The sequence below is a fragment of the Lycium ferocissimum genome, chromosome 4 (genome assembly GCF_029784015.1).
Source record: "Lycium ferocissimum isolate CSIRO_LF1 chromosome 4, AGI_CSIRO_Lferr_CH_V1, whole genome shotgun sequence".
Classification (NCBI taxonomy): Eukaryota; Viridiplantae; Streptophyta; class Magnoliopsida; order Solanales; family Solanaceae; genus Lycium; species Lycium ferocissimum.
This window is the reverse complement of record NC_081345.1, coordinates 37,310,576-37,327,623: the sequence shown is the minus strand read 5'-3', so window position 1 is coordinate 37,327,623 and position 17,048 is coordinate 37,310,576. Positions and strand designations below refer to the sequence as shown.

Genomic DNA, 17,048 nt, shown 5'->3' with positions numbered 1-17,048 from the left:
ATACGTGTGATAAACTTTTTATACAAGACTGATACAGTTTATATACACATGTTGGAATTATATATACACTTTCTATACAAGAATGATTCAGTTTATATACATATACAATAATATACAACAGAGGTGCATATTATATACACATATGATACAGTTTCTATACATATGATATATTTTATATACATATACAGCAGGGACACATATTATATACACATATGATACAGTTTCTATACATCAAAGCTTTTTCAGTCCTGCAATGGCGTCTTCATATGAATCCTCTACCATTTTTGTAACCTGCAACTCACAAATAAAATTAGAGAAGAAGGTGGAAGAGGAAAGAGGAGGAGAAGATGGAGGAGAAAGTGGAAGAGGAAGAAGAAAAATGGAGAAGGCAGAAAAAGAAGGGAAAGTGGAATTAGTTTAGTGGTTATAATTTGGGTTTTAGAGAATTGTGGCCATCGGGTGGAATAATTTTTGGCCGAGCGGCCATTTATGTCCTTTCCCCTAAATTTTACAACTTTTTGAAAACTCAAATATAGGAAGAGGGTCGAAAAAAAATTGGGAGTCAGCATGAAAATAATTTGTCGTTATAAATATTTGAATATTAAATTTGTAGAAATGTTGCTACTTAGATTTGTATTTCATTGTATTCAGTATAGAAGTTAAATTATATGAAAGTAGTAGATTAGGAGGGACACAAAAGGCTTCATGTAGCTAATCCTAATTAGTATGCGATTGAAAGCATAATTGATACTAGTATTACTTTACCTACCAGTAAATATAACAAAAACATGGATTGAATCCAAAAAATGTTCATATGAAATACCACAGAGTAAACAAATAAACATGTAAAATACTAAAGAGTACAGATTGAAAGCATATCTGTAACAATGCATATATTATCTTCGGAAAAGGCTCAAATATGTCATTGAACTATCGAAATGGCTCATTTATGCCACTCGTCAATAGTTTGACTCATTTATGCCATCGCCGTTACCAAAATGGCTCATCTATGCAATCGTCGTTACCAAAATGGCTCATTCATGCCATTTTTCATTAACAACGGTTTTACAAATACCAGATATAACAAATGACCTCCAATTAGAGGTTTACGTTGTTTAATTAACCCAGCTCAATTTTAAATCCCAAATTAATAAAAAAAAAAAAAAAAAACCGACCCAAATTAATGAAAAATGGCATGAATGAGCCATTTTGGTAACGACGATGGCATAAATGAGCCAAACTATTGATGAGTGGCATAGATGAGCCATTTCCGATAGTTCGATAGCATATTTGAGCCTTTTCCGTATTATCTTTCACACACATACACACACACACACACAAAAAAAAAAAAAAAGACAAACATAATTGACGGCTTTATTAAGAATAAGATGTTGTGTTAAGATCCAATATTAGATACCACTTCCTCGTATCATTTTATACCACCGTGTTTGACTTGGTAATTAAATTTAACAAATAAAGAAAGACTTTTGAAATTTGTAATAAAATAAACTATAAAAATTTGTTTGGCTAGAAATTATTTCATTAAAGGCAAAAGAAGTAACTTTAAAGATGATTTTTTACTAAATATAGAAAGTGTCATTCTTTTTGGATTGACTAAAAAGGAAAGAGTGTCATATAAACTAATACGGAAAGAGTAATTAATAATGTTTATTTTTCAATACTAATATTGTTTAAATAACTAATGTTGAATATGTAATATATTTATTTAAAATTTAATAAATACAAAATACTAGTACAACAACATACCCAGTGAAATTCCACATAGTGGGGTCTGAGGAGGGTAGAATGTACGCAGACCTTACCTCTACCTTGGGAGGTAGATAGGTTGTTTCCAGTAGACCGTCGACACAAGGACAAGCAGTTCAAAGCAGTATATAAAAGACGTGAAAAAAATACTGTAAAAAGCATGAAAAAGCCGTCTGAAAAAAGAAAAAAAAAAGCAGTAACTATCACATAATGTACGATAATCGAAGTACAAGAAACAATAGATAGTAGTAGAAATCGAAGCCCAAAAAAAAAACTACAAGAATAATACTATGACTAAGTAGGACAACGCGAAACTACATGCTAGCCCTCTACCCTAATCTATGACCTCCATAACCTCCTATCTAAGGTCATGTTCTCGATAAGCTGGACTTGCGCCATATACTATCTAATCACCTCTCCCCAATATTTCTTCAGCCTATATTTCCTCTCCTAAAACTATCTCTAGCCAGCCTCTCACACCTCCGCACTAGGATATCCGTATATGTCCTCTGCACATGTCTGAACCATCTCAGTCGCGATTCTCGCATCATATCTTCCACCGAGGTCACTCCCACCTTGTCCCAGATATCCTCATTTCTAATTCTATCCCTCCTAATATGCCTACACATCCATCGCAGCATCCTCATCTCCGCAACCTTCATCTTCTTAATATGATAGTTTTTGACTGGCCAACACTCCACCCCATACAGTATAGTTGGTCTAACCACCATTCTGTAGAACTTGCCTTAAAGTTTGGTGGCATCTTCTTATCACATAAGACTCTGGACGCGAGCCTCAATTTCATCCACCTTGTACCAATACGGTATGTGACATCCTCTTCAATCTCACCATTTCCTTGGATAATAGACCTAAGATACTTGAAACTTCCTTTCCTCTGGATGACTTGAGTATCAAGCTTCACTTCTATGTCAGCCTCATGTAACACATTACTGAACTTGCACTCCAAGTATTCCGTCTTGATCCTACTCAACCTGAACCCTTTAGACTCCAGAGTAAGTCTCCAAACCTCCAGCCTAGAGTTAACTCCGCTGCGAGTCCCATGAATCAGAACTATGTCATTCACGTGTAATGGCACCTCACCTTGAATTTGTCATGTCAGTCCATCCATCACCAAGGCAAATAGAAACGGGCTAAGAGCTGATTCCCGGTGCAACCCTATCACTACTGGGAAATGCTTCGAGTCTCCTCCCACTATCCTTACCTTGGTCTTGGCTCCCTCATACATGTCCTTGATTGCCTGGGTGTATGCAACAGGTACCCTTCTAGCCTCCAAGCATCTCCGAAGAACCTCCCTTGGAACTTTGTCGTATGCCTTCTCAAGATCGATGAATACCATATGTAGGTCCCTCTTCCTCTCCCTATATTGCTCCACCAATCTCCTAACCAGATGAATGGCTTTTGTAGTCGAACGCCCCAGCATGAAACCGAACTGGTTCTATGAGATAGACACGCATCTTCTCACCCTCTTCTCCACCCTTTCTTTCCCAAACCTTTATAGTGTAACTTAGCAGTTTGATCCCCCTATAGTTGTTACAACTCTGAATGTTACCCTTGTTCTTATACAAACGAATCATTGTACTCCCCCTCCATTCAAAGGGCATTTTTGCCGTCTTCAAAATGACATTAAATAACCAAGTCAGCCATTCCAAATTAGTCCTGCCTGCGTTCTTACAAAATTCGACCGGGATCTCATCAGGCTCGGTCGCTCTTCCACTGCGCATCCTTCTAACAGCCCCCTTCACCTCCTCGACCTTTATACTCCTATAATACCCAAAATTGTGAGGCCTCTCGGAGTGCTCCAAATCTCCCAGCACAATGTCTTTGTCCTCTTCTTCGTTCAAGAGTTTATGGAAGCATGACTGTCATCTCCATCTAATTAGATCATCCACCAGCACTTTGCCGTCTTCGTCCTTGATGCACTTCACTTGATTCAGGTCATGTGACAACCTCTCCCTTGCTTTGGCTAGCATGTACAACTTCTTGTCTCCGTCTTTGTCCTCTAATTCTGTATACAAGCGTTCAAAAGCTGTCGTTTTTGCCGTAACTGCAAGCTTTGCCTCTTTCCTTGCAATTTTATATCTTTACCTATTCGTCCGTCTCTCCTCCTCATCCTTGCTTTCTACCAACCTCACATACTAGTAATTAATTTAATATAATATAAATAAAATATTTTTAAAAATTATATAGTTGTGGCAAGCGGTTGCAGGAGATGGATGAGCAGTAGCGTTGGATGATGGTGGTGGTTGTGGATAGTAATAATTGGCGATGGGCCTGACATTAGTAATTGGTGTTAACGGTTGATAATTGTGTTGTATGATAGTGATAGCTAACAATTGTTTAGACTAATATTTGTCGTTGAAATGATTGATGGTGATGATTGTCAGTAATTAATTTGTGGCTATCGTGGTAATATTGCGAATTGTCGGCAGTGGTCGTGGTTATTGTGATAATGACGATTGGTTGTGATGACCATAAATAGTGGCAAGTAATTATGACGTATGTCGTGGATTAGTATCAAATTGTTATATTTGTAAAAATCCCTTAAATGAATAGGATCTTCATAATAGACTTTTGTGTATGTCTTAATTATTCGGCTATATTTCGATCCAATAAATGATTAAAAAACAAACTCCAACTAATAATTAAATTTAGAATAATCAAGACTTAGACACAAAAAATAAGTTAATGAACGAGATATGAATGATTAAGAATCAAATTTCTACGAACAATCAGGCCTAAGAAATATCTATTGTAGACCATTCACCTTTCTTTTTTTCAAAACTCAAGTGGAAACTCACAATTTCTTATTTTATTCTTTTATAATCGTAATTTTCGGATTAGCTTGTGTGTACTTTAACTACGTTGTAGTTCCTATCTCCTGCTACAGGTAACAGCTAACCTCGTCCATGAAAGTTTGAAAAAAATTAGTGTTTTTGCCCTTGTTGTTCTTATTTCGTTTATATTTTTGTCATTTGCTTTTCTTATTTATTTTTTGTTGTTATTTTTAGAATATTATCAGTATATAATCAATCAAACACGTCCAATGTGATTTATTCATCCCATTCAATTCAACTTGATTTCATTTTTTTATGAAAAAATATTTGAGTGGTCATTGTAATTTGTTTTAATCCAGTAAAATACTTGTAGCATTTCTCAATCTTTCTATTTTTATGTTTTTTATTTGGTGGAATTTCTGAAAGTCTTAATACAGGAAAACTTAAGAAAGAAAAAAAGAAGAAAAATATGGTTTTTCTCTTATTACTATTTTTTTGGGTTACTTATTAAAGAAAAAAAAAACTCATTTAGAAATTAGTACTGCCTAATTGCCTACATTACAGCTTACAGTCTAACTTGCTATTGAGTTGACTGTTTAGCAAATCAATTCCCTTTCTTGTTTATTCAATTCAAGAACTTGTCTTTCTTCCTTCTGGATCTCTAATGGGTCGTGTGATTTCACAGTTAGTTCTACCATTTCACTTGCTGCTAATACTGTGCCTCTCTGTGGCTTCACCAAATGATCATCGCTACAACATTGGAGATGAAGTCCCTCTTTTTGTTAACAAAGTTGGTCCCTTGAATAATCCCAGGTAACCCTTTTCTTTTTCTTTCCTGAATTGGGGTTTTTTCTTTTTTTGCTTAGTTTATGAGATTTGCTTTTGATTCCATGTGGAATGTTGTTAAACGTTTAATTCTTTAGACTGTTAAGTTTTGTGCTGTTATTAAGAATAATGCTGCCATTAATCGGATTTGTTGCCAAGACCTTTCCTATTCACCTGAAGTAGATCCAGGATTTAGTGGGTGTTTGAATACCACTACATTCATTGCTAGAATACCACTACATTCATTGCTACTATGTGACAGTGGCCACAAACTTAGTATAAATACATACGTTTTTTGAATTGCTCAAATATGTGTGTGTGAGTGCATTGTTCAGGGAGTGATGAAAATTACTGCTACTTGTCAAAATATTCATCAGGTTTGTAGAATTGAGAATGAGGGTGTAGAGAAGTGATAAGTTTTTTTTTTTCCTCATTGTTTTTGGAAGAAGCAAAGAGAGTACAATGTCCAAATGGGAAGGGAGGTTCAACAAATAATCACAAAGAATTAGACAATTTACCGTCAGTACCAGTTAGACTTTCTAAGTTTAATTTAGATTTAGCTCTGGGTGTAAACGAATTTTACCAAGATGCCCTGCTACTAACGATATGTGAATTCTAAGACTTCAGCCTAGCCAAATCAGCTTGCGGTAATAACAAATTGGTATTAGTTGTTTGTGGGGGTGGGAGTGGTAGTGGTAGTATAGATGAAGAGTCGATTGAGGTACGGAGGGATCAATGTATAGAATGATGATATTTTTATTATTGCACTTCTTGATATCTTACAAGGATTTCCAAGGCGATTGTTGTACATGCTAAAACTTCCATTTGCTGCATAAATGGAGCTGTTAATCATCTTGAAGAACTTTCAGCATTTGCATTTAAATGTCTTCAAATTTTAAGGTCTCCATTCTCTGGTCTTTTTTCTAAGCATGAAATATTTTCCCTGTTTAACTTTTTAAATCCCAACACATACCAACATATAAGGATATTTTTCTTTTTCTTTTAGCTGAAAATTCGCCAGTTGTTCGTCTTACAGAGATATTTTCTTGAGTGGCTTTAGTAATTCTTATAGGGTCTTTCTCATTCTTGTGCAAATTCTATGAAATTGGAATCATCAAAGCAAGTGAAATGAGTCAATGATCTTAATGTAAACTATCCAAGTTTTCTTATTGATTGAAATAGAAAAATGTCTGAGTTTTCTTGATTCACCCTTGCAGTAGATAACCCTGATATTCCTATATCTGTTATTCTTTTGCAGTGAAACTTACCAATATTATGACCTGCCATTCTGCCAGCCAGGTCAGCATTTTTGTGCTTGCACTTGAGTATAGTATAGCCGATCCCAGCTAGTGTGATTGAGGCATAGTTGATTGGTCGGCTTACTGAATATCATTTATCATCCAAATAAAATCCTTTTTCTTTTCCTTCTGCTGAGTTGTGTTGGACGTCTGCTGAGTTGTGTTGGACGCATTCTAGGCCAGTACTGCCAAGGCTGAATGCCATGAAATATAGAGAGAAACTGGACTATTAAAATCTTCTGCTTCTTATCTGCTTACAATAAAACAAGAAGTCACCAACAACATACCCAGTGTAATCTCACAAGTGGGGTCTGGGGAGGGTGGCGTGTACGCAGCCTTACCCCTACCTTGTGAAGGTAAATGGGCTATATCTTCTTACAATACATAAACTCAAAATATTATTGCTGGTTAGACCAAGAGCAAAGCTACTACATCTGTGATAAGATGTTATTCACGGTACTGTTATATCTATTTTGTTTAGTGTCACTGGTAATCGCTGGAGTTAATTATGTTGAAAATTTAACTATCTTATCTTCAAGAATTTTTCGGTGAAGGTTGCTTAACATAAAATTTTAGTTTGAACAAAAAGAATTTGACTTTTTAGTTTCACTTGACACAGGTGAGCTGCTTCCGGAAAAGGAATCCCTTGGGGAGGTTCTGAATGGTGACCGTTTAACCAATACCTTGTATCAGTTGAAATTTGGAGTGGAGAAAGATGGGGCTGTCCTGTGCCACAAGAAGCTTAATCAAAATGATATCTCAAAGTTTAGAGCCGCTATTATTAAAGATTACTACTACCAGATGTACTTTGATGATCTCCCTTTCTGGGGATTTGTTGGGAAAATTGAAGATGAACTCTGGACCCTGGATGGAAAGGGCCCCAAGTATTTTCTCTTTAATCATATCCAATTTGATGTGCTTTACAATGGAAACCAAGTCATAGAAATTCATGCTCTCAGTGATCCAAGCCATGTTGTGGATGTTACAGAAGATATAGACCAAGATGTTACCTTCACGTATAATGTACGCTGGAATGAAACATCAACTCTATTCAAGAACAGAATGGAAAGATACTCTAAGGCTTCAGCAAAGCCAGTGATCCATCAAGTTCATTGGTTCTCAGTAATTAATTCAATTGTTATTTCTGTTCTGCTGATGGCCTTTTTTGCTGTGAGTATGATGCAGCGTCTTAAGAACGATCTACGAAAGTAAGCCTCATGTCATGCTTATTATTGCTAATGGTAAAACAGTAATCTATGTATATTTACATGAAAGTATCTGAAGCTGAAAGCACTATTCTCATACTTGTATGACTGATATGCAGATGGGCTAGCGGTGATGAAGAGGAAGACAAAGAAGTGGGTTGGAAGTACCTTCATGGGGACGTATTTAGATGTCCATCAAACATGCCTCTGCTTTGTGCGGTTATCGGTGCTGGTATCCAGCTGTTGACCTTGTAAGTTGTAGCTCATTCTTTAGCTGATTTCATAAGTTCATTAAGTTCTCTATAGGCTGCAGAACTTATAATAGGTGTTCCTTTCGTTTTCATATGACCAGTGAGCCATCTTCTATTTCTTTTCTGACTTATCACTGAGAGAGAATCTCTTTGCATAAGTTTGTACGTTTGATATCTAGCTCAAGATATTGTATACCCACCTTTCCAATTCCCAACCAGTTCCCTTTAATAAAGTATACCTCTGAAGGCCCTGGCTGGCGAGGTCTATTTTGTCCTGCTTCTGTTAGTGATCTTTCACTTTCCAACTTGGAAATACAGAATCCTCTGAAGCATGTTTTGTCTCTTTCCAACATGACAATCCACATGATACGTAATGCAATAGACTTCCACATCTGCTTCATCTTTTATCAATCTTCTGCCCTTGCCAACAAACTCTTACAATGCCTTTGCAAGTCATTTTGTGACAATGTTATCCCACCAAATGTTGCATGGTATCAGCATCATTTATCTTCTATATTCTGTATTTTTCGGTAAAATTAAGATATATGAAAAGATAGCTTCGAGGAAATTTTTGTTTAACTTTGTCAATAAGAGCTTACATATGGAAAAGGTTTTACATTGTCCTGTTAGAAGACCTTCCATCAAGTATTTTCGATATAATCGGTGTGGTTTCCATTATCTGCGAAAATACTTCCATGTAAGGGCGGTGCTTACTGCATGATTATGTTTGATATATTTATATTACTTAATTGATCATGCAAGGCACATCTTATGCCTTTAGTTAACCGTTTCTTCTGCACTTTCAGGTTCTGCTGCTTATTTATATTGGCATTTCTTGGTGTCCTATATCCATATAACCGTGGAACTCTCTTGACATCCTTGGTCATAATTTATACCCTTACATCTGCAGTTGCCGGATACAGCTCTGCCTCTTTCTACAGTCAATTTATTGAAACTGGATGGGTAACTTTTATCAACTTTGTTCCAACTTTTTATTTCTGTAGTTATTGTTTTTCCAGGAACTGAAAACTTTTCTTTTCACCACCAGGAAAGGAGCGTTACTTTCTCTGCAGTGCTCTTTCTTGGACCATTCCTCATTATGCAGTTTTTCCTTAATTCAGTCGCTGTATCATTTGGGGCTACCTTAGCAATTCCATTTGGCTCCATAATTGTCATTATTCTTGTTTATACCCTCATCGCTATTCCTCTGCTTGCTCTTGGTGGGCTAATTGGCTATCGGTGTAGGTCTGAGTTTCAAGCACCTTCAGCCACAAAGAAGTGTGCAAGAGAGATTCCACCGCTAGCTTGGTACAGGAAGACACCTGGTCAAATGTTTTTGGCTGGTCTTCTACCTTTCAGTGCCATTGTTGTAGAGTTACACCAGTTGTATGCTACCCTTTGGGGCTACAAGATTTCGACTCTTCCTGGTATTCTGTTCTTTATGTTTATAATCCTCATACTGCTCACTGTGACCCTAAGCATCGGTTTGACATATATTCAACTGACAGTGGAAGACCATGAATGGTGGTGGCGGTATGTATCAATTGACTATATCGTTATATCTTTGCTCTTTCTGTTATTTGAATGTTAACTGGTGGAGTTTTAACTGAATTTCTTTAACTTCTTTTGTGATTAAAAAAATACAGTTTTCTTCTTAATCTTGTCTACTTCAATATTTCAACAAAATCTCAAAGAGAGAAGGGTGATAATACGCAGATTTATTTCCCTATCCGGAATTTGGTAAACACAGTGAAGGCTATCGGCAACTTTATACTTCAAATGTTGAAGGAATTCATATGTTCCTCACTGCATTAACTACTTTCTTGTGACATTATGACATTATTGAGTGGCCCATGGAATCGTGATATTGTGAGAGGATATTGCGTTTTACAGAAGAATTGAATGCCAAATTATTGTTGAATACTGGATGTCGGATACTAGAATAGTAGAGTTGACAAGCAGTTCCTCTATTTGGGGCTAAATGCCACTGTTTTTGTTCATCAATTACAGTAGACACAGGAAAAAGCAACTACCTAACATGAATTTTGGCATTCATAGTAGCTGTCATTCTGTTGAGTGAGATTGAACTCTTTCATTTTCTAAATTGGGAGTGCCAAATAAGTTTTTACTTTGTTAGTCTACTGTAGTCGTCTACCACATTTACTGCAATACCCTCAATTTGTACTATATATATATATATAAATGTAAACCTGGATGAGTTTGATGTTTTCCAAAAGAATTTAAGGTCTCAAAGATCATTAGTGGATATCTAATTTTACTTGATATTGAATCCTTTTCATTTGCTAGTTCATTTACAACATCTATGGCTGCCTCCACAGACTGATAAATATGTTGTTTGATGCAGGTCTATTTTCCGGGGGGGCTCAACAGCTGTATTTATGTTTGCCTACTCCATATTCTTCTATTGCAAATCAAACATGAGTGGGGTCTTGCAGACTACCACCTTCTTTGTATACAACACTTGCATATGCTATGCATTTTTCCTTATGCTTGGAACAATCAGTCTCCATGCTTCCTTGACGTTTACCCGTCACATCTACCATGCTGTAAAAAGTGAATGAGGATCCTTCTTAGTCTTCGTGATTGCTACCATTTGATTGATGCTCTTCAGTGTTATGAGGAGTTCAACAGAAAGGGTTTCCATCTTCGTGCTTGATATCATTTCGGAGTCTCTTTGGTGATTTGAGCAGCTTAACAAAATGGGAAAGGTTTCTTGGTTTTGGACAACTGAGCATTGTCAGCAAAAACTTAGGCACGGTTCATTTTAATCAAGTTGTACTGCGTTCATAACTTAACAGTAGCAGAAGTTGATATCAAATTGAAAAGTATTAGGCATTCCTGTTATGAGTTGGAAATATGACCAGATGTTGGATATGAGGTGTTTCTACAAATTATAGTTATGAAGCCATGTAGTTGCATATTTTTTTTTCTTTCCTTGGAGCTGTTCTTGTTCAGTTCCCAGCAACAATCTTAAATAGTTGGTGATAGCTCAGGTAGAGAACGCAAGTACCTGATAGCTCGGTAGGAAACTTGCAAAAGTGATACTAGTTGTGTTTTTGACCATTATCTCTTTATTATATCCAAGAAAATATGGTTGACAATCTCCACAAAAAGAGATGTATAAGTAACTCCGGTAGCATTTTGTTCAAAAAGACGTATCATGCTCATGCATTATGCATTTCATGATTAATACTAGGTATAAACTTAACAAGTTCATCGTTTATGTTATTTTCATGATTAATACTAGGTATAAACTTAACAAGAACTAATTTCATCGTTTATCTTCTGTGGGTTTAGCAAACTTTTGCAACACTTCTGAAATATCTTAAAAGTAATAACTATCCAATTCATCCTTCGTCATAGCGGTACTTATACCCGGTCAAACTTTTAAAATCACCTTATTTTAAAAAGTAATTTTTTAAAAAAAAATACTTTTGGTGAGAAACATATTGCATTTGGCCAATTAATTTAAAACACACTTTTGAACAATAACTAGTTTTTGACTAAGATTTTAAAAAGTGTTTCTAAATGTATTTTTCACAAAAGTGCTTTTGAGAAAAGCTACTTTTTTAGCTTCTGAAAAAACAATTTTTCTACCAAAAGCAGGGTCAACCACTTCACTTTTATAAAATAAGCACTTCTTGAAAAAAATAAGCACTTTTGGCCTCCCAAAAGTGTGACCAAACAGGCTCTAAGCAACATCTAACAAGCTGAATAATTGTGTTATGTATAAACATCTATTAATTCACTGGCAACAGTACATGGCCAATAAAAGTTCAGTTTGTGCTAGTTCGTCCACGCCTTAATCGCAGACAACAAAAGCTAACGAATAATGGTTCAACAATATACGGCCTCTTGTGATTCTTGAAAATTCAGAAAAGCCATTGTTTGGGACTCAAGAGTGTTCCAAATTCCTTCACATATTATTATCATCGGAAGTAGCCAATACAGAGTCAGCAAAACCAGTTACCTCATCAGTTTCCTCAGAAGCATCATCCGACGTAGTTGTGGACATCACGGGAGAACAAGTATCAATGGGCTTCTTCTTGATGGCACACAAAACATAATCCCTGCAATCCTCGTCGAACTTTTGAAGAATAACCTTAGAGAGCTCGTACTCCTTCATGAGCCAATCCCCATCTTTATGCTCCTTATTCACGTAACGCATGCTCTTCTTGCATCCAATAATAAGAGCTGATGATGAGTTCCCCATATTGTTGTAAACTGGGTTTTCCTCACCTTGTTGTTTCCAACTGCCTTTGTTTCCCACTTCACGATGATACATCATGGTGCTTTTCTTCTTCAGCTTTGTGATGAAGTAGCGATAACAGTCGTCAGCATCTTCATCTTCTGATCCTCCACAGGGTACTCCTTGACTGTAAATCTCCCATGGCTCTTCATTACCATAGACATCTATGTTGGTGGTGATAAATCCAGCATCATGCATCTCTTGTTTCGCTACGAATCTTAGCAAGAAACTAAGTCCTTCTGAATCAGTTGGATGGAAACGAAAACCCTCTTTTAGCTCTAAGTGCTCCATGTGTGGATTTTGTTTTTCTTGCACTCTCTCAACAACAACGAAACAGAAATCTACCACAAAAACAGTAGTTAGCGACGGACAAATTCTGTAGCTAAACAACAAAATTTGACAGCGACGAAGATTGTAGCTAATTTCAATTCTAGAACTGGGGAAACAAAAGAACATGAAAAGAAAGTAATTTGCACAGGACAGAGATGTGAAGGCCGAAGGAGGATTTCTGAGAATTTATAGACTGAGGTTCAGTCCGCTTTAGGAAATTAATTAACTCATGGTTTATTCAATTTCTTCCGTCCAAAGAAAGAATTGAAATCTTAAAGCAAAACACTATGTATGGATGGTATGAACTGCCTAAACAAGCATTCTTGAACAACTAACAACCAGTTATGGTAATTAACTCTTTCTCCCAATTATATATGGACACATTTTTAATTTCTCAAGCATAGTGGAGACTTCTTTATAAAATTCAAACACATATGGGGACTCTTGACTTCAACAAGAATTAAACACAAAAATGATATTCTAATTTCTTGTCTGCTAATTATACCAAAAATTAACTTAATGTATCAGCTTAGAAAATGTTGGAGTTAGATCTTTCTGGTTCAAGAGTGTTTAACGTTCTATATTCCTCATTGGAACTTATATAATCTATTAAACTTATGTCTCCACTAAAATTTAATTAATAGATTTTTTAATCATTATTATAGATATTTGAGAAATGTTGTTATCAAGAGGTCATTTTACCCTACATAACAGTCTTTTACCTATAACAACCACCTTTTTTAATCTCAGGATTTCAATACGCAGGCCTCAGCCATTTCTTATTCACTATTTCCTCTTTATAAAAGAGCTTATATTTGTTAAGTCTTTGACTTAAATTCGTAATAACCAAGTTCATGAACTTCAAACAACATCCATATTTCGATGCCATAGTATATACAAATGTCAATGAATCACTACTTTCATGATGGCTACTTAAGAACAAGAAAATGATAGATGACTACAAACTCAATAGGTTTGATGATATTTTTTCGATGTTCTAATAATGGGAATATAAATACCATACAGAGACCACTAAAAGTAGCTTCTCTAAGACCTTTATATGTAAGTTGTAACAAGTACTTCAAATTTCTATGTTTTCACAATCTATCAAGAATTTCAACCATGGCAGACCATTACACTTATCAGAACACCAACATAGATATTCCATTTTTGGTAACAGGATGGTGTAGTATTTAAACTTCTCACTGCATTCAAGAAGTGATCATATTGCAACTAAAAGGGTAGCAAAAAAAAAAAAAAGAAACCTTATAAATGAACGTTTTATAATGCAAAAATGGAGACCATATAGCTACTCAGGAATTGCAGATTACTCGTAGTAACCACAGCAGAACAACCTCCCAAATCGAATTAGAAGCCGCAGAGTAGAAATAGCGCTAGTGTGTGAGATCAAGGAGGAGAGGAAAGGACTCGAGCAGAGTTATAATCATTAAAACGTTCCTACAGTCATCATTAATCAGCTACATGTAAATGAAATGACTAACATATCGAAGAAACGATTATCCTCTCAGATCACCTAAACATCTTTCAAGACTACAAATTACATATATGCAATCGAATTCAGGGCAGACAAGAGAACGTTTGAAACAAAATTCTTGCAAAATAAAGGAGGATGAGCCAGTTATAAAATCTCCTAAAACTCTAAAAGTGAAGTAGAATGCAAATTAAAGGAGGGTGAGCAACTCATAGAAAGAAACTATATCTTTGACACTCGACCAGAAGAATGGTTCTCTATTTGAATAACAAGTGTTTCTTGCAACTCTCTCTCTCTCTCATACAAAGTAGCCTACACAAGAATAGCTTCTTTTTAAATTACAATTGTATATCTGAAAACCAAGGGCAGTGATGATGTTCTTAGTTGGGGAATTGTGCTTTTCCATTGAAAGAAACTTCATTATTTGATGTGTTATTTTCTTTTCTAGCTTCCCCAATAAATCTAATGTACAACAACAACAACATCATACCCAGTGAAATCCCACAAAGTGTGGTCTGGGAGGGTAGAGTATGCGGACCTTACCCTACCTTGGGAGGTAAAGTGGTGTTTCCGGTAGACCATCGGCACAAGAACAAGCAATTCAAAGAAGTATAAATCAATTCAATTAGATACTTATATAAGTGGATGTTCTAGGCTAAGTAAGATTTCATTGTCATTCTCCTGGATAATTTTCTGTTAATTCTTAGTTTGTTATTCAAAAAAGCTAATAGAGGCAAAGCAAAAGTGTAGGAGCAGACGAAGACTATATTAACATTGTTCTTGTTCTTTACAAATCTGGACTTGATTTATAAAGAAACAAAACTTACACTTATCCATCAACATTCAAATGAATGAGACAACTTATGTTACAAAGTTGTGAATTCCAGAGATTGCCATGACTCTAAGCCTTAATCTGATGCAATATGAATTTAGGAGCTATAGTAAGATAGATGAGCCGATGCTTGCAATGGTTGTACCAAGTGCAGTTTAAAGCTGTGGACACAAGTTTCATCAGTTGTACACTTGTATCTGAACCCCTTAACTTTAAGTCTCTTTATCTATGCACTTACCACAATTTTCCTTGTAATGGTTCTTTTAGATTCCCATAAGCTAGCTAGGGCATCTCTCTTATATTCTAAGTATCATGTAACCATTTTGCGATTATATCGATTAAATATCCTTTAGCTCTATTTAATATCGCTTGGTTTTTATCTAGATTTCTTAAATTCATTCTTGCACCATTATCGTTTGAATTTGATCTTTGAAAAGAGGAAACAGAAAAGTGAAAACAATCTTTCCCTCTTTAGTGTGCAATCAGCAATGTAAGTACTTATGACCCGTTTGATGAGAATTATTTACTTTTTTCCGGAATTTTTTTTCCCACTTTATTTGAATATCAGAGTTTGACCATTGAAAATTCCATATTTGGAAAACATCTAAAACCCTTTCAATATATTCAAACAACCAAATATTTTTTGAAAAAAGTATAAACAAACACAACTCCATCTTCAACTCCAACTACAAAAATTCCAAATGAAGTGAAAAATATTGGGTTCCTATGGCCAAACAACTACTTAGGATACTTGTTTTGATCATGACGATAGAAAAGCAGCATCACTTGTTTTGATCATGACGATAGAAAAACAGTATCATCGCATAGCAGCCGTTAAATTTCGAAACTACCCAAAAATAGTTGTAATAATACAGAAAAAAAAGGATTCAGAGAAAAATAAAAGAAGAAGACCAAGCAATGAAGAAAACGAGAAACAACCATTGAATTTCGAAATTAATAAGGATGCATGGAGAGAAACCTAGTAAAAACACCCAACAAAAAAGAAAGAGAAGAAGATACCTGTAGAAGAGAAACGCGCTCGACAGCAACAACACAAAGCAATGACAAGAATTATATAAACATTGTGAAAGTAAAAACCTAAGGGGTCGTTTGGTTGCTAGTCGACAGCAACAACACAAAGTGGGATTATTTATACGCAATGAGAAAATTATATAAACATTGTGAAAGTAAAAAATGCTTTAATGTATAATATTACTATTGTCGGTAATTTCCTTATACCTTGAACCAAACGACTACTAATAGTACTAGCCGAGCGTTATCCAACTTACACGTAGAATTTTGGGTAAATAATTAAAACAGAAAAGGGTCAAATATACCCCCGTACGATCAGAAATAGTTTATAAAATACCTCGTAGTATTTTTGGTCCAAACATATCCCTTCAAATAATACTTGTAGTCTAAATATATCATTCCCATTATACTTTGGAACAAATTTGCCCTTAAGCACGTGGCAAGCTCAGAATTAAATTACCCACATAAAATTCACTTATGAGCATGAACGTGTCCACGGAATTCACCATTTTCCAAACAGAACCATTCTGCAATTTGCCTTTGAACAAGTGTTTGTGCTTTCCTCGTTCTCAATAGGGTCTAGAGGAAGTGGTTAAAATCACTTTTTTATTTTATCCATACACTTTAAAAGTACTTAAAAGTTATTTTTCCTGAAATGCATCTAAAAGCTATTTTGGCTTAAGTGCACCTAAAATAGGTCAATCCAAACAGGCTCTAATTCATCTAGATCCTCTACATTTCAAGTTTGATTCGATGAAATAAGTTTTGCAGTCGATGGACCATCAGTCTATCAACTATGTGAAAATACGATTAAGTCCGCACACTTTTAACTGCCTACCATTTCAGGTTTCACATTCTGTTTTTCATATGACCTCCTATCTAACTCCGAGATGGAATGGAGCACATATTATTTAGCAATCACAAGATTTTTCCAAGAAATGTGAATATAAT

The 17,048-nt window shown here is 35.5% G+C and overlaps 3 protein-coding genes across 3 annotated transcripts; 1 reads left to right on the top strand and 2 right to left on the bottom strand.

Annotated features, from left to right (window-relative positions):
- Nucleotides 1–231: 231 nt before the first annotated feature.
- LOC132054006 (uncharacterized) lies at nt 232–3,124 on the bottom strand. Its single transcript, XM_059446091.1, has 3 exons — nt 2,916–3,124; nt 2,513–2,816; nt 232–291 (listed from the first exon to the last, which is right to left on the bottom strand). The coding sequence occupies exons 1-3, from the start codon at nt 3,122–3,124 to the stop codon at nt 232–234; spliced, it is 573 nt and encodes a 190-aa protein (XP_059302074.1).
- Nucleotides 3,125–5,110: 1,986 nt separating this feature from the next.
- LOC132052712 (transmembrane 9 superfamily member 5) lies at nt 5,111–11,206 on the top strand. Its single transcript, XM_059444364.1, has 7 exons — nt 5,111–5,375; nt 6,646–6,686; nt 7,305–7,893; nt 8,010–8,141; nt 8,948–9,104; nt 9,190–9,674; nt 10,507–11,206. Exons 1-7 carry the CDS (start codon nt 5,227–5,229, stop codon nt 10,721–10,723), a joined length of 1,770 nt encoding a protein of 589 aa, XP_059300347.1. The 5' UTR covers nt 5,111–5,226; the 3' UTR covers nt 10,724–11,206.
- An 872-nt stretch (nt 11,207–12,078) lies between these two features.
- Nucleotides 12,079–12,702, bottom strand: LOC132054005 (NAC domain-containing protein 1-like). Its single transcript, XM_059446090.1, has one exon. The coding sequence runs from the start codon at nt 12,700–12,702 to the stop codon at nt 12,079–12,081; it is 624 nt and encodes a 207-aa protein (XP_059302073.1).
- Between the last annotated feature and the right edge of the window lie 4,346 nt (nt 12,703–17,048).

What these genes read in the sequence shown, in the direction of transcription:
- LOC132054006 (XM_059446091.1), bottom strand. Translation starts at nt 3,124, where the DNA reads ATGGTATTCATCGATCTTGAGAAGGCATACGACAAAGTTCCAAGGGAG. An exon ending in CGGGAATCAGCTCTTAGCCC is followed by an intron (nt 2,817 to 2,915) that starts GTTTCTATTTGC and finishes TGGGACTCGCAG; the next exon opens with CGGAGTTAACTCTAGGCTGG. An exon ending in AGATGCCACCAAACTTTAAG is followed by an intron (nt 292 to 2,512) that starts GCAAGTTCTACA and finishes TGTGAGTTGCAG; the next exon opens with GTTACAAAAATGGTAGAGGA.
- LOC132052712 (XM_059444364.1), top strand. Translation starts at nt 5,227, where the DNA reads ATGGGTCGTGTGATTTCACAGTTAGTTCTACCATTTCACTTGCTGCTA. An exon ending in CCTGCCATTCTGCCAGCCAG is followed by an intron (nt 6,687 to 7,304) that starts GTCAGCATTTTT and finishes CACTTGACACAG; the next exon opens with GTGAGCTGCTTCCGGAAAAG. An exon ending in CTTAAGAACGATCTACGAAA is followed by an intron (nt 7,894 to 8,009) that starts GTAAGCCTCATG and finishes ACTGATATGCAG; the next exon opens with ATGGGCTAGCGGTGATGAAG.
- LOC132054005 (XM_059446090.1), bottom strand. Translation starts at nt 12,702, where the DNA reads ATGGAGCACTTAGAGCTAAAAGAGGGTTTTCGTTTCCATCCAACTGAT.